At 36.6% G+C, this 15,848-nt stretch overlaps 1 protein-coding gene across 2 annotated transcripts in view; it reads left to right on the top strand.

Moving 5' to 3' along the window:
- The window catches only part of NBAS (NBAS subunit of NRZ tethering complex), a 176,713-nt gene that overhangs the window by 152,990 nt on the left and 7,875 nt on the right, over positions 1–15,848 (top strand). For both annotated transcript variants that reach the window (XM_030489718.1, XM_030489716.1), the window contains 2 exons: positions 5,485–5,629; positions 12,478–12,606. In XM_030489718.1, the coding sequence (XP_030345578.1) occupies positions 5,485–5,629; positions 12,478–12,606 (274 nt within the window). The remainder of the gene's footprint in view (positions 1–5,484; positions 5,630–12,477; positions 12,607–15,848) is intronic.

Below are 15,848 nucleotides of genomic sequence, written 5' to 3'. Positions count from 1 at the left end.
CATCAGTTTGTCAGTGAGAATTTTCTGAGAGAAAGTGTCAGAAACATTGCTGAATGAATTCAAGGTATGTAATATCAGCCATCATCTGCCAAGCCAGCCATTTCATCATAGAAGGGTGTCAGGTTGGTGAGGCGCCATTTCCCCTTTTTAAGTTCATGCTGGCTATTCACAGTCTTCTCCCTGTCCTTCATTTGCTCGGAAGTGCTTCCAGAAGCATTTATTTCATCTTCCTAGGCACTGAAGTGAAGGTGACCAGCCATGTCTTGAGAAGAACAAACTGCAGGTTTCATCCTGTGATTAGATTTATTATTTATCTAATAATTTCTGTTATTGCTAAAAATTCAGCGTTTCTCTTCACTGCTTTGGGTTTGCCAGGAGGCTTTGCAAAGCTGTTAGGAGAGAATTGTCTCCTATGCTTTCACCAGCAATAGCCACCTATACTGGCTGCATGAAGAACCTCTGACTCTTAATGATTCTCAAATGGGATCTCCAGTGCAGATTCCCAAGTAGTTTTCCAGAGTTGAGTGCTAGATTCATAGTCATTATCTCCAGGGAAATAAAGTAATTCAGATACTTCAGATTTTCTTGACTTTGTGTGAAACTCTGGATGACCAAAAAATGAAATAGATTTGATTAGTGGACCAAGTGTTCATAGTATAGGAAATATTCCTTTTGTTTTAATAATTTTTTGCCTTTTTTTTTTTTAAAGGGTGGTGGGCACAGGGTATAGTTGCCTCTGTTGTTTCATTGCTCAGTTCTCTCTGCTAGATTGAAGGGTGGAGAAAAACATCTAGGCCATTCTCTTACCTGCCTTAGCAGTGTTTTAGAGAAGAAAATTGAAGCTGCTTCTTGAAAGAAATGACAGAGGCATAGTTCTCCTTCTGCCACCTTCCCTCCCTTTTTCTCTTTTCTCAGTGGGTATGTTGCCTTTCTGCTTTCCTTTAGTATTTATTTATTTAATGAGTCAGTCAACAATGGTTCAATTTTCTCCTTCCCTTCTAAGAGTTGTCCCGATAGAAAAATATATCAAAGGGGGCATTTTTCACTCCTTGGGGTCTTTCTGTGTATATGTTCCCATTGCTTTCTGTTACTAACCATATTAGGAAGACTGATTAAGTACTTTACACGAATACTTACTGTGGCTTGAGCCTCGTTTCTAGCTCATTTCGAGCGCTTTCAAAAAATGTGGTATTTTAATAGTAGACAATAGCATCCTTTTTGTAAATTATCTTTTCCTCCACTCTATTTGTATTCTCTCAGTAAACTATGTTTTGGAGTTCTGGGGGTTATATTTTGGGTGCTTTGGTTTTTGCTCTGTTTTTTAACAAGTCTTAAGAGACAAACATTAAGTACTTTCTATAAGGACTTAACTTACATTTAAATCTAAGCCATGCCATTGCACAGTTTATATAAAACTAAAAAATATATATTTCTTATTTTTGGCTACAGAAATAATACATTTGGTGTGCAGTATGTTCCCAAGTGGAATTTTGGCTTTTATAATTAGTGTGCTGTCATTAAAATGAATTTGAGTGATCTCAAAACAACTGTCTTAACAGCTAATAGTGCTCCTGAAATGAAGTTCTGTCCTCATTCCACCCTCAATCCCACCTCAAGTATGATTGGTTTTAAAAATCTCTCTTTAGTATTCCCTGATATGAGACAGGATTAATTTCATAAACTCTTGAGTAGTAGATAGTTATATTTTTTTCAGCTGCCTCTTGTTCTAATGTGCTGGGAATAGTTTACATTTCTTTTTAATGATTTTTGAATTTTAGTAATTTGAATTGTTTTGCTGTAGGTAGGAGGTCCAGCAACAATCAAAAAAATCTTTGGTACTTTCCGTTTTCTTTATCTGAACCTTCTCTCTTCTCGTTGTCATTGACGGTCGCTGTCATATGCCCATCTCTGCATCTTAGGGAAGGCTGCTGCAGGCGTGCTCTGCTCTGGGGTTTTTCCTCTTCTTGCATTCCTCATTCCTCCGTCTTTTGCCTCTGTTGCATACTTCCATGTTAATAGCATTCAGTTATGCTTACCAGCCTATATATATATATATGTATACACACACACACACATATGTATGTATATATATGTTCCTGAAATTGTGTTTCTGGAAAACCTATCTTGATGGCTGGGTTGGAGTAAGGAGCAGGAACTCTGTGCTACTGAGGTTTTCAACAGTCTCATTTCAAAGCAAGTTGTATTAAGAAATTATTGAGCAGAGGAAAACCGTGAGCAGTTAAGCCAAATGTTTATCCATATGTATTAACATTTTTGTTTAATCTTGACTTATTTTCTCCTCCTTTGCTTCAGAAAAGGGCCGTTGTTGCAAACTGATTGTTTACTGCCAATGGAATGATACATGCAGAAACCAGGGAATTTGAGTCATCTGAATACTTAGAATTTTGGGTTTTAACTTCATAGTAATTACCTAATACTTGTAACTGAATATAAAGCTAAAAAATACAATTTGTGTTCTGTAAGGGCTCAAAAGGAAGGAGAGGTAAAAGAACTGAACTTTGGGGTTTTTTTTAATAGAGGGGTTTTTTTAAGATTTTTGCTAATCTCTCTGTTATTAAGTCTGTGGTTTTTAATGGGGTTTTTTTTTTTGAGTTCTTGTATTTTAAAACCCCAGCTACAATAGTGCTTGTTACTGCAAATATGATTCTCTTCATATCATAATATGCTAAGTTGACTGTGAGGAAACAGTGAGGTACCTTGCTAGTTTCAGTCAGCACTCAAAACCATATACTTTAAAAATTTTTCTTTTCACCCTCTTGCTATGTATGCATGCTTACCCACCTGGCTGTCTCATATTCAGATGTCATTTTAAGCATTTCATAAAGACGTTTACTGAAAAAATTTATTGACAGCACCTGAAGCTCTTCAGTCCTTTGGAACTTGCTGCCTATGTTCAAAAGGCATTTTTTTATTTATTTTAAAAATTGTTAAGGTGTTTTGGAACTCAAAAAGACCATCTTTTAGGGGTTTAATAGTTTAACTTTTCTTTTTTTAACTTCATCCAAAAATTCCCTCTTTTGGTTCTAGGCAAAAAAAATAACACATTCATGCTGAGTTTTTTAAATAATTGGGGCTTTTTTCATGTTAAATATTTTTTTTATTTTCTTTTATCTGTAGTTGAACTAAGGTAAAATTCAGGAGAGAGGAAAGCTGATTTCTACCTGTAGGTGTCGTGGTTTTGGTAACTGAATCTTGTTTTTATTTAGAGATACCAGGAAACAGATATTTTTTAATACATCACACAAGTATTTGATATAAAGAATTGTGTTGAGAAAAGCAAAAGCTTTATATATGTAAATTATACATCTGATACTTTACTCAGATAAATAAACCTGCACATGGCAAGCCTTGGTGGCCTTGCATCTTTCGGGTTATTTCTAACTTATGTGCTTTGTAGTGTGATTTTTGTTTTGTTTCTCTAATGGGAAATTCTTATAGGTTTTCTTAATGTACTCTGGAGGCAGCAGCTATAAAAATGGAAATTCATTATGACTTTCTGTGCCTCTAAGCAAGAGAAGGATCACATAGCAGGAGCTATCAATTTCACCAGTGGCAGAGATGGAGTTTCAGGGTTTTTTTTCTTCTCCTAACTTTACTGGGGGTTCACAGATTAAGTGCATCATGTTCTGCTTGTTGAATAAGCTGACATCTTTGAGTTCAAGCCATCAAGTTGGAAGGAGAGGAGAGGAGGAGCTCTGCTGTTCCCAACCAGACTTCTGGCAGCTCTGTGCTCAGTGGCTGTGACTGATGGAAAGGCTCAATTAAGTTGTCAGAAGGAATAGAGACAGTGACTTCTATTTCATTTGCATTCGGAGTTGCCCACTTTTAGCATCTCTGTCTGGTTTTCATATTAGGATGTAATGTCAGCTTCACATGGAGCTCGTTTTATTTGTTTACAGTATGTACTTTTGAAAGTGGAAGATGAGCAGGAAAGAGCTTTTATATATTTAATAGCAGATATTGGTGGTTGTCCTTCCCAGAGCTGTCAGACCTATTCCTTGGTATATGTCAATCTAACAGGCTCTCTTAGTGGACTCCCATTTACAATGATATTAATGTACTACTTTCAACATTTGCTGCTAAATAATATCTTTGAAAAACAGCACTTTGACAGCATTTTACTGGTCCTTCACACATGTTCTGGATGAGCACCTTAATTTACACTAAATTGTAAGACCAACCTGCCAGATTTGGTCTTGCTGTGATTTTTTTCTTTTTCCTTTTCTTTTTTTCCTTCAAGCTAAAATAAAAAGTTTCCTACGTCTTTGGGATGCTGATTAATGGCCAAAGAGGTTGATGGGATGATTTTTAAACCACTCTTTGTGCCTTTCTGTTTATGCACAGATGAACATAGTGGTTGTGTTACTGTGGCTTAATATAATCATGATCTAAGCTGTGACTGTGCATGATTTTAACCCATTGTAGATTGGAATTGAAATGCATTAGCTTAATTTAAATGATACCATTTAAAAGCTCTGGTCTGCTACCCATTAATGTCAGTACATTCAGTCCTAGAGAGTATCAAGTCCTCGCAAGGCCAGTTTGGATGGGGCTTTAAGCAACTTGGTCTAGTGGAAGGTGTCCCTGCCCATGGCAGGGGCGTTGGAAGAAAATGATCTTTAAAGTTACCTTCCAACCCAAACCATTCTGTGGTTCTATGAGGTACACCTATCCCTAACAAAAGTAGCCAAGCATCTCCATGATCTAGCAAATAGCAGCTGTATGCCAAGAAATGTTCCAGCAACTTTACAACAAATGTTGCCTTTTCCATCAACGTGTGAGAAAATTTACTTGTATCTACTATTTCGCATCTGTCTGACTGTGTAATTGTGACATGACATGAAGTTCTGTATGGAATGAAAAGAACATTTTAAATATGCAAAACAAATGTATCTGTATCCATATCTACTAATAGAGAGGTACCCATGCATGTACTTTCTTCACTCTTCTACCCTGTTTGGATGTGCTATAAAAAAAAGTTTATTTTTGTTTGTACTTGTTGGACCTGAAAATTAAAATGTGAATCTTGGAAGTACTTTCTTCACTTGGAAGCAAGAGACAGGTATTTGAGAGACAGATGCTGTTAGAATGTGATCAAAGCAAACAAAATTAGGAATGCTGGATTCCTGACACCACTCCCTCCATTCTGCTTGGGAAATCAGCTGGTCTGAAGCCAGGAGAAGCTGTTCTTGTGCTATTCCAAATTGATCAGTCTGTCTGGTGTGTGTTTCCTCAGGGATTATAACTGCATGTCATAATTTCAAAATACTTTAAACTTCTTTGTTCCACTGAAAGAATGTGGGCATGAGGATAGTGACTTGTCTCAAAACTTTCTTCTCTCTCTTTCATGAGATTATACTTTAAGTCTCGCACAAAAAAACATCCCACCTATCAAAAATGGGAGGAGTGTGTAAGTATATTTATATTCTATATACATCTCTGTTTGGTTTTTTTCCTGGGCAGATTGTGCACAGATGGTAATCCCTGGGTGAAACTGGGGTCTCTGATGTTACAGAGATGCCCACCAGAAGAAAAGGAGAACACAGGAAATGAAATTTTGAAAATCTGCCGTTCTTTGTATGAGACGAAGCACATGCTTCCTGCCAAGGTAAGTTTTAACATTGGGTATCATGGATATGAGTCCTGTTTCAGAGGCCCAACTATAAGAAAGATGTTGCCATACTGGATCAAGTCTGATGGAGAGCTAACAAGATGATTAGAGGGCTGGAGCACAATAAATGCAGAGAGGCTGAGAGAACTGGGTTTATTCTATCTTAAGAAGAGATGTCTGAAGGAGATTATGTTGCTGTCTTCAAATATGCAATTGAGAAAACACGTAGAAGGAGACAGCCTCTTCTCAGAGATGCTTAGTGATAGGACAAGAGGCAATAGAGACAAGTAACATCATCAAAAACTCTCATTGCATACAATGAAAACGTTTTTCATCATTAACAGGGTGAAACATTAGAGTAGGCGGATGCCTAGAAAAGACATGGGCTCTCTGTCCTTGGGGGTATTCAGAACTTGACTGGATCACATCATGGGCAATTTGATCTTGTTGGACTTGTTTTGAGTGCAGGCTAGTTGGAGTAGCTGACCTACAGAAGTCCGTTCCAGTATAAATTATTCTTTGACCTACTTGTAGGAAGACTTTAATAGTGTGTTGTCATTGAAGTTGGTGTGGTAAAAGCTATTCATTAAATAATCAGTAATTTTCTCACTAATAAATGTGTAACGACAGTAAAAACTCCTTGAAAACTCTGTTGGTGATTAAAACAAATTAATATACAAGTAATTGCTTTGTAATAGTTACAGTGTTCTGACTTCCTTAACTGTGTATGCATACTTCAATACAAGCATCTCAAGTACAAAATTATTGAAGTGTTTTGTATGTAGGCATTGTATATTAGTGAAGACAGATTGGAGAAATGCTTAATAAACTTCACAAAACTTCAGAGTAGTCATGTATATATTTTTAGTAGGCTGATTAATCCTTTACAATCATCTTCATGTAATCACAGTCTGATATAGAAAACAGCTGATGTTAAGACTAGAAGCAGAATAGGAACAACACATTCCGTTTAAAATACAGGCAGGTGGGGGTGTTTTGGTTGGGTTTTTTTTAATACTCCAACAGACCGATATGAGTCAAGTTCAAAATCTATGTAAAACATCATTCCAGAAGGAGTCAGATGAAATGATAAATACATTTATTAATATATTCATCCTACCAGAAATTTTTGGTGGAAGGCAGGTCACTCTCACTGGGACTAGCATAACTACATGTAGCTTTTCTTTATAAGGTGTCGAATGGCGCATCATAGCTCATAAATTCATTATATTAGTCATTCATAGGAGTAGTCAAACTCTTTCTAAGTAGAATTTTCTGCCACGGCTGAGTGATCTAGGAAGACAAATCCCACCAAGGGTCACTGTCACGCAGCAGTCAGTTCATCAAGAGTTTTGCTCAGCAATGGGTTGTGATTTATTCACTTCTCTTAATTGGGTAAACTTTTTCTTGAACTCCATAGCAAGTCCCTATTTGCAGACAATTTTGGTATTGGTTGGTAGCTTTGGTTGAAGGTGCTTTCCTTTTTTAATGGTACAGGATGTTGGAAGAGCCGTCCATTTAGGTGGGAGTATACAGGTACAGTGTGAAGATATTCTGGTCCTCAAGCATAAAATAGCTTTACCAATGTAAAATACCTTTTTTATGACTAAAATGCTATAGAGCAACAAGATCTGCACTAAAATGTGTAATTGCATAGTTACCTGCAAACATAGGCTGTATTGCTTTACGTGTCTCCTTGGGAAGAGGGGAAGTGGCATAGATAAATTTAAGTAACTTATTTGTATGCACAGCTATAGTACTTAAGTGCACAAATTAAAGAGTTGAGATCGCATGGCTGAATAAGATGAAAATCTGATTACTGACGATTAACCTGTTTAGATGACTTCACATATCAATAAATACACTGATTAAGAAAACAGACCTAGAATGATGGAATTCTGAAACCTGAGAGCTCAGTTTATCACCATGAATAACATTTGCCATTCTGAAGTCCAAAGGTTGTGATGGAAAAAACATTTAACTTCAAGTCATGAAGATCTAGAAGTTAGAAAAATTTTCTTTAGATGTACTCAAAAAGGTTTCTCTCTTCCTTTATTCCACCTCCTGCTGGTCTTTCTAGTTTTATACAGCAAAGTTCTTTTTTTAATGTCTTTTGGAGAGCATAGCTTTAATCTTTATGTGTGTATGTTTGTTTGTTTGGGGTTTTATGTACATTATTCAGTGGATAGATTATCCATTCCTTTTAGTTGAAATAACCATTGTTTTATTTGCTTGGAAGGCACACGTGTTCAGACTGTCTGACATCTGCACTGCCTGATTAATCTCTTTAGAACAGGGCAAATCCTTCTCCCACCAGTGATTATCAAAGTGTGACTCCTGAATATCTCCTGTTTTTCCATCAGCCTTTAGGTCATGTGTCAGTTAACATAAACACTGAAATGGGGGAATGCATCAAGTCTCTTATCTGTAATCACCCTGGGGTCCTAGTGGCCATAAGATGCTTATCTCCTATTGTGCAGGTTTCAGCTGGGATAATTTTCTTCATAGTAGCTAGTATGGGCTACTAGCTAGTTCTGGATTTGTGATTAAGCAGTGTTGATAATTCAAGGATGGTTTATTGCTGAGCGGTGCTTACACAGAGTTAAGGAATTTTCTGTTCCTCACACCACCCCACCAGTGAGTAGGCTGGGGATGCACAAGGAGTTGGGAGGGGACACAGCTGACCCCAGCAGACCCAAGGGATGTTCCACACCATATGGTGTTATGCTCAGCATATAAAGCTGGGGCAAGAGGGGACATTTGGAGCGATGGCGTTTTTCTTCCCAAGTAACTGTCATGTGTGAAGGAGCCCTGCTTTCATGGAGATGGATGAACACCTGCTTGAAAATGGGAAGTGGTGAATGAATTCCTTGTTTTGCTTTGCTTTGCTTTGCTTGTGTGTACAGCTTTTGTTTTACCTACTAAACTGTCTTTATCTCAACCCATGAGTTTTCTCACTTTTACCCTTCTAATTCTCTCCACATCCTGCTGTAGGAGGAGTGAGCGAGCAGCTGTGTGGAGCTGAGCTGCTGGCTGGGGTAAAACCATGACACCTAGAATAACAGAGCAGCCAGTTGGTCTCCTTTTAATATTTTTGTAGCTAGTTGATCCTGTTTTTTATATGTGAGTTTACGATGTATGTTTTTCTTCATTCATAGGTGTCTCTGATCATTTTGTTCAGATAATTTTGAATTTAAATGCTGCCCTTTTGTCTGCTTTCAGCCTTTCCAGACACAGTACTGTTTGTAGTCATTATCCAGCCATTCAAGCCATCCATGAAAATACTGAATAATACCAGAATCAAAACAGACTTCCATAAAATCCAGTTTATATGCCTCACTTGTGTCACAGTGAACTATCAATAGCTGCATAATTAGATGCAAGACAAAAGTTGTCTTACAAAAGTTTCAGCTAAATCATGGCAATCCAAAGTTTTAGTTAGTACTTCCCTTGTCCCTTTCGGAGGTAACACCATACTCCCTCTAAGCACAGCCTCTCGCTGCAGACAGGCAGGCACTCAAATGCTTTCAAGTGCTTATTGCAGAAAAGAAGGCCACTTGTGTTGCTCTTAGAAGCACTGTGCATGGTGGCTTGCTCCCTATGATTGGATTTCCATTTCCTGTCCAGAGGAGCAGTGCAGTCATTTGTGACACAGAAATGAGAAGATGTTTGTACCACTGGGACAGTCTTCAATGTTTTGCAAGTTGTCCAGTCCCTTCCTGTGGAAAAAGGAATGAAGGCCACTGCAAGGGTTTTCAATTTGGAACACACTATCCTACTAACACCTTCCTTCCTTGGTGCAGAGGGCAGCAAGTGTTTCATGTGATATTTTCAGTCTTGCTAAAGTCAAAATATGCCGTAGTGATAGCCTTATTCCTAACTACAGAACTTGTTGCAGGGTCCTGTGGGAACATATTTCTATACCTTTTTTTTGCATTTGGTTTTTCATTTTATGTTTTAATGGTTTTCCTGAACAGGGAGTGTCTACAGTGTCTTTTTCCCTCATGTGCCTGCTTTCTTCCATGTCTGAAAAACTGTATTTCTCTTTTCAAGTCTTGGTAACCTTTCATGTTCTTGAGGGTGATGTCTCTTAGCTTGATTTATTATTTCTTTAGGTGTTTGGGGGTGATTTTTTCAGCCCAGAAGCATCTGTTTTTTTATTCTAGGCTGAATTTTCAGTGCTGAACTCTCACCTGTTGTTATTGTCAACTGTTAGCTGTTCTTTTGCCTGAGATCTTTTACTAAGAATTAAGCAAAAAAGGTTTTCAACACTTCGCTTTTCTTGGCTTTTTGTTACTGTTGGGTTTTTTTTTTTCATATTAGAGTACTGTCATAAGGAAAACAGAGGCAATGTACTCTTGTTTTATAAGAAATACCTAGTGAAGAAATGTAGATAAGTACCTTTCTCCATAAACCACTAGCAAGGCTGGCATTAAAATAAAACATCCTGTTTTATTGCATAATAGCTGCATTTTAAGAGGACACTGAAAAATAGGGGGCAAAAGACAGAACCTGCAAAAATTAGTGCACAGATGAAAATACCTTGAAGTAGAAGGCTGAAGGAGTGCAGTTTATTGCCTTATCAGAGATCAAGAGGTAATTGATTTTATTCTGCAGATATTTTTATATGAAAATCAAGCTAATAAAAGCCTCACTTGATTTATAAAGAAAGGCATAACAAGAAACAATTGAGTTTAATTTATACCATTTCATATTTTAGCATAAGACATGATATTTTGACAGTAAGTAAAATTAATTGTTGGAATGTGTATTTCCTCTCCAAGAGAGACAATGGATTCTCTGTGTTCAGACGTTTTTGTAGGTAAGACTGGATATGTCTGCTAGACATGTTATCCTGAAGCACAAAGTTACTCAAGTCATCTACTTGGCATTTGGCCTCAAAATCCTTCATTGTAAAATCAGCAGAAGTGAACTGAATAGCTAAGCATGTGTTCTCTTATGTGGAGGCCTCTGTGATGAACAAGGCAGATTGTGTTAGAACATGTCCCTTCACAATGTGTAACCAGTAATAAATATAATAATGAAGCATCTAAGGAGAAAACAAAATGCTGGCATATCATCTGAGTTAAATGTTATTGCTTTGAAAATAGCAATGTTAATATCTGTATTATTGCATTTCCTTGCTGATTTATTTTGTCTTTGTTTAAAGCAGCTCACCAGGACAGCAAACATCTACATCTTTTATTTCCCTGCCCTGTTGCTTTAAAAATGTACACTACCTAGTTACATTTTGCAATTTGCTTTGTTTCCTTTTCTTCCTCCTACAACCCCAAAACATGATTTGGAGTTCTTTTAGAAAGCCGCCTTATAGTTATGGCTTGTTTTTTATGCACTGCTCTTCCAGTTAGTTTTTGAGAGGCTTTTGAGAAAAAGTTACCAAGCATGATAAAATTGCTGGTTTTGTTCAGGTTATGTGTCTTATGCCTCTTAGAGTTTATTTTCCTGAACATAAGTTGCATTTATTGGGGTGGATACACATTTTGAAGAAACGGAGGCATGTAGAGGGGATCTCTAGCTTTACATCCATTTGCTGGAATGCAGGTATACTGCTGAAAAGAAATACAATGGAATATGAAATTATCAGAAGTGCAATAGGATATGACTGATCAGACAAAGCTTAATGTATTTGTTTAATCTTCTTATTCCTTGATCCTGTATCATATCCTTCACCGAAAAAATCAACAATCTGTAGCAGTACAGAATAAAAGTTTAAAGGAACAAGTCTGGGTAAGAGAAGAAGCCTTGCCTCAGTGACTCAGAGCTCAATGTGGTAGAATATATCCTTCTAGGTAGTGTTTCTTGAAGGTATAAATTTAGAAAAGACTGAGCAACGTGCAACCAGAGAGCTCCCTGTGCCAAGCAAGGCCAGGTGTCTCTGCAGCATGTTACAGTTGGAGCATTTAACATCTCCTCTTCAAATAATTTTTAGGCTTTTAGGTTCACGGGTACTAAACCTGTGCTGTTAAAAGTGCAGTTGCATCTTGACCATCAAATTGTTATGCTTGTCATTAGACTGCAAAAGATGTAGAAAAATATATGACTTGAATTCTCTCAGTTTATATTTAGCTGATGAGGTCCTTCAGCAATTGCTTTCTAAATGTTGGAGTGAAACAGAGAGCACCTCTAAGAATTGGATACCATTTTCAAAGTTACTACCTTACAATATCCAGGACACTTAGTGTAAGTTGTCCTGGAATATGGGGCATCTCTGATGAGTCTCAATGGGAAGTGGTTGTGACAAATGACCCAAATTCTTGGAAATGACAAAAGGGGAAAGCGAGTTATAATTTGACTTCCAACATAATTTGTTAGTTGAAATACTTTTTGAGATATAAATAAATACTGTACTAAATTCGGAAAGATCTTGCAACAGAACTTTATGATACTGAACTCTTGTTTGTACTGTTATTTCCTCTTTATTTTGTTCCACTTTCATGATTGCATAATTGAGTTACAGAAATGTCACAGGTGTCTGTTAAGTTTCTTCCTGTGCTTTGCAGTATTTCAGCAAGCATAAATATATTAGTCCCACAGAGAGCTTTGATTGCTCTGTTGTTCTTTCAGTAAAACACCAGGTTGTAACGGTGATTCAGTACCTGCCTCATCTTAATATAACAAACTTTGTTCTTATAATCCTGTATTCCACATTTTTTTTAAATTTGCCCTTTCAAGTTTCCGAAGAATTATTTCCAACAGGGATTTCATTTGTGGTGGAAGTTTGGTTTCCATTTCGCATTTGACATGGAATTTTCATAGATTTTAGTGTGAATGATTATGTTAGTATCTCCAGAGATCTCACTGAATGAGTTTACTTTTATTTTCAGTGTATAAGAGAAGTATGTTTGCTGCTACTTAACCAGTCCCTCCTGCTGCCATCCCTGAAACTGCTGGTAGAAAGCAAAGATCAAGATCTTCACGCCATGGCACTGGAGCAGATAACAGCTGTTGCTAAGGTATGAGCAGTTGAATTAACCAACTTTCAGAGTCTGAGGTAATAAATTAGCTCTTTATGTTCCTGTAGTAAGCAGAGACTATTGAGACACTTGTCATTATAAAGATTTTCCACAGCTATTGTGCCCACAGTGAAGAGTAACAAGGGGCAAGTAAGATCTTTTGTATATACTTGAGGTGATTAAAACTCATAGCACTTTCTTTAATTATCTAGTATGCTATTTTAAGTCAGTGTGGTGGAACAGAAACTATTCTGTTATATAGACTGTTATCTCTGTGTTCATATTCTAGTGCTTTGGGGCTTTTTGAAGTGATAATAGTGTATCAGGTGAGTTGACTTGTTTCTGACAAATTTGGCAGTCTTTGTATACAAGTAGAGAGCTGTTACATCACTGGTTTTGTTGTAGAAAGGTTAAAATGCAAGATCGTATGTTTGGGGACTTCTGCGCAATTCTAAACAGGTTTTATTTGATACTGCAGCAAAGTTTCTGGAGGAAAAATCCCTAAATACTGTCATTTTTTTCTTTGGAGAAGAACTGAAAGACATTACTGGATATTTTTCAATTCTAATATAAAGTTACATTACTTTTTTTCCCCTGTGTATTTGCTTTTCAGTTAAGAAGGAACACCTAAAAAGATGAAAGCCAGTCACCTAGACAAATACATTATATTAGATTTTAAGTTTTGTGGGTTTTTTCCTCCGAAAACTGAGCTGGGATTAAAACTTCTTGAAGCTCTTAATTGGACTTGTGCATGTACAACCTGACTTTCTTGGATTTTATGTATGTTAGTTGAGATCTACAACCTAGCACTCTACCACAAAAGTCAAGGGAGGTATTGTCTCAGACCTTTATATGAAAGGCAATGGCTTTCCTTGTCTGGCTGAATTAACTGCATTGAAAGTTTCCAGAATTACAGGATTTAGGTAGGAAAACCTCATCTCTAATATTTCCAAATTCTGCACCATAACTTAGGGAGCACTTGGTTGTGTGTTACAATATGTAATAATAATTGATGGTAAATTTCCCAGATGCTACTTCAAAATGGAACTTTCCATATGGAAACAGAAATGGATCTCTGTATATCTATTTAAAATAAGCATCCCCAAAAAATAAAACCTTTAAAAATGTGATTTGTAGGAGAGCCTTCTTGGGCAGGCTCTCTGCTCTATGTTAATTACCACAAATTTTTCAGAGTCCTTGTTTGCAATAAATGGTGCGGTCCTATACTGTACTTTCACACCAATCCCCTGTTCCCTAGGAAAGATATTCTGCATCCTGCTCTTCCCAGGATACTCTCCTCCCTTATTCCTGCTCCTGTGATGTATCTTTCCTTCTTAGGCTACATGTTATGTTTCAGAAGCTTTCTCTTTTTGCATCCACTAGATAACTTGAGAAAGGATATAACTCCTTTTGAGAACACAATGGTGAAGACCAGTCAGAGAATCGAAATTCCAATACTATAGTTGGCATCCAGTGTGAATTTGGAGTATTTACTAGTTGAGTTTGGCATTCTAAGCAAAGAAGCATAGGTTTTTATGAAGGTTCCTATTTCTTTATGCAAATAAAACACAGATTTTTTTTTCAATTTTCCACAAAACGTAGTTTTATAAATATTAACAACCAAAACAACTGATTATCTTTAGTAAATTGGTAGTTTTCTCTTACCATGTGCAGTTTTAGATTTTGTGTCTGCAAAACAAGGCTTCTCTGTAACTGTTTTTAAACAAGATGATCTCATTGAAAAGCAAGTGGGCATCTGATATATGCATGCACTTTCTCATCTATATGTTCTCATTAACCTTTTAAGATTGACTTTTTTGTTAACAGATGAAAGCTGCTGTGTAAGTGGCTAGCTCTGAAGCTTGCCAGCAGGAATTTGTGTCCAAATACATTTTATTTAACTATTTTTAAAGCATAATGCTCTGCAGTGGCACTTTCTGAATGGTTACTGATTGTATTGCACTCTTAACTGGCCTTTTCTTTCTAGAGTGCTACAGCTTTCAATTTTCTACACTCTAGGTTGATTATATTACATTGGAGTTCTAGAAACCATATTATCTTTGTACTAATATAAAGCACTTTGCACACCTGTGCATGTCTAAAATCATGTTCTTTTTGGCCTTGTTATGCAGGAGGTAGCTTGATAAGTTGCTTCTAGTTTTTCCTTCTAAATTCAGTATTAATTTGAGCACATAGTTCTATAAGAGCACTAGATAACCTAGAATTTTCAAAGCTTTTAGCTTTGGACTGAGGTTTCATCTTGCCAGTGAAAATTTAACTGTTGACTTCATCACATCAGGCATAGAACTTAGCCAGTGACATTCCACTGCCCGTGTTTAGAAAAGCAACTAGTACAGAAGAGTGCCATGCTAAATTTAAAAGCTCTTCTCACTGTTTAGAAAAGAACCTTTTACTCCTTGTTTTATATACATCTCTTATGGTCACATTAGTTGGTGGTGTACTAAAAGTGCATATGTTCCTTAGCTATGTCAGTGTTGTTTATTCAGTGTAATTTTTTATGCATACTTTTTACTTTTTAAAAACAGTATTTGAACTGTTAATTTTTTTTGTAGAATTCTTAAAGAATTTTTCATAGGAAGCCCAATTCTGCTTACATTAAACTGGAAAAGGACAAATAACATCTGGGAAAGGGAAATCATATCTATCGATTCCCTGACGTAGTGCTAACACAGCTCATAAACATGGCTGTGAGAAAAATACAGCACTTGCTTGCTGATACGATGTATTAGTTAGCCATTTGTTGTATGTTGCTGACAGCTTTATGGATGTTTACAGTTAAGGATGATGCTGAAGTGCTGATACTAGGAATTGTATAGCTTTTGCCTGTAATAAAACCACCAAGATTTTGTGTAAGCTTTTTTGAAATTGCATACGTCTCTTTTTGTTGAGGATCTTTTAATAAACTGTCACTTCTCTTTTTTGGATAGCAGAAATAACTATTCTTCCTCTGTATTGTGTGGTGTGTGAATAATTTTAAAAATCGTTTAGTTAAATAAGCTTACTGCTGCCAAGAGAGCTCAGAGTTTGCCCTTAAGAGTCAAATGTTTTTGAGAAGAGTTTCAGTGTTGTCTGTTCACTTGGTTATCTTTCAAAAATGAGGACTCGTTTTTATGCTTCTGACAGAGCAACCAAATATTCTATTACCTGGTGGTAGTTATACTGTTAAAACAGTTGACAAATGTGAGTTAATATAATCAGTGCAAATACTTCTTTAATCAAGG

This window comes from Strigops habroptila, chromosome 6 (genome assembly GCF_004027225.2).
Source record: "Strigops habroptila isolate Jane chromosome 6, bStrHab1.2.pri, whole genome shotgun sequence".
NCBI classification, from domain to species: Eukaryota; Metazoa; Chordata; class Aves; order Psittaciformes; family Psittacidae; genus Strigops; species Strigops habroptila.
Note: the sequence above shows the minus strand (reverse complement) of the source record. Positions and strands in the feature narration are given on the sequence as shown.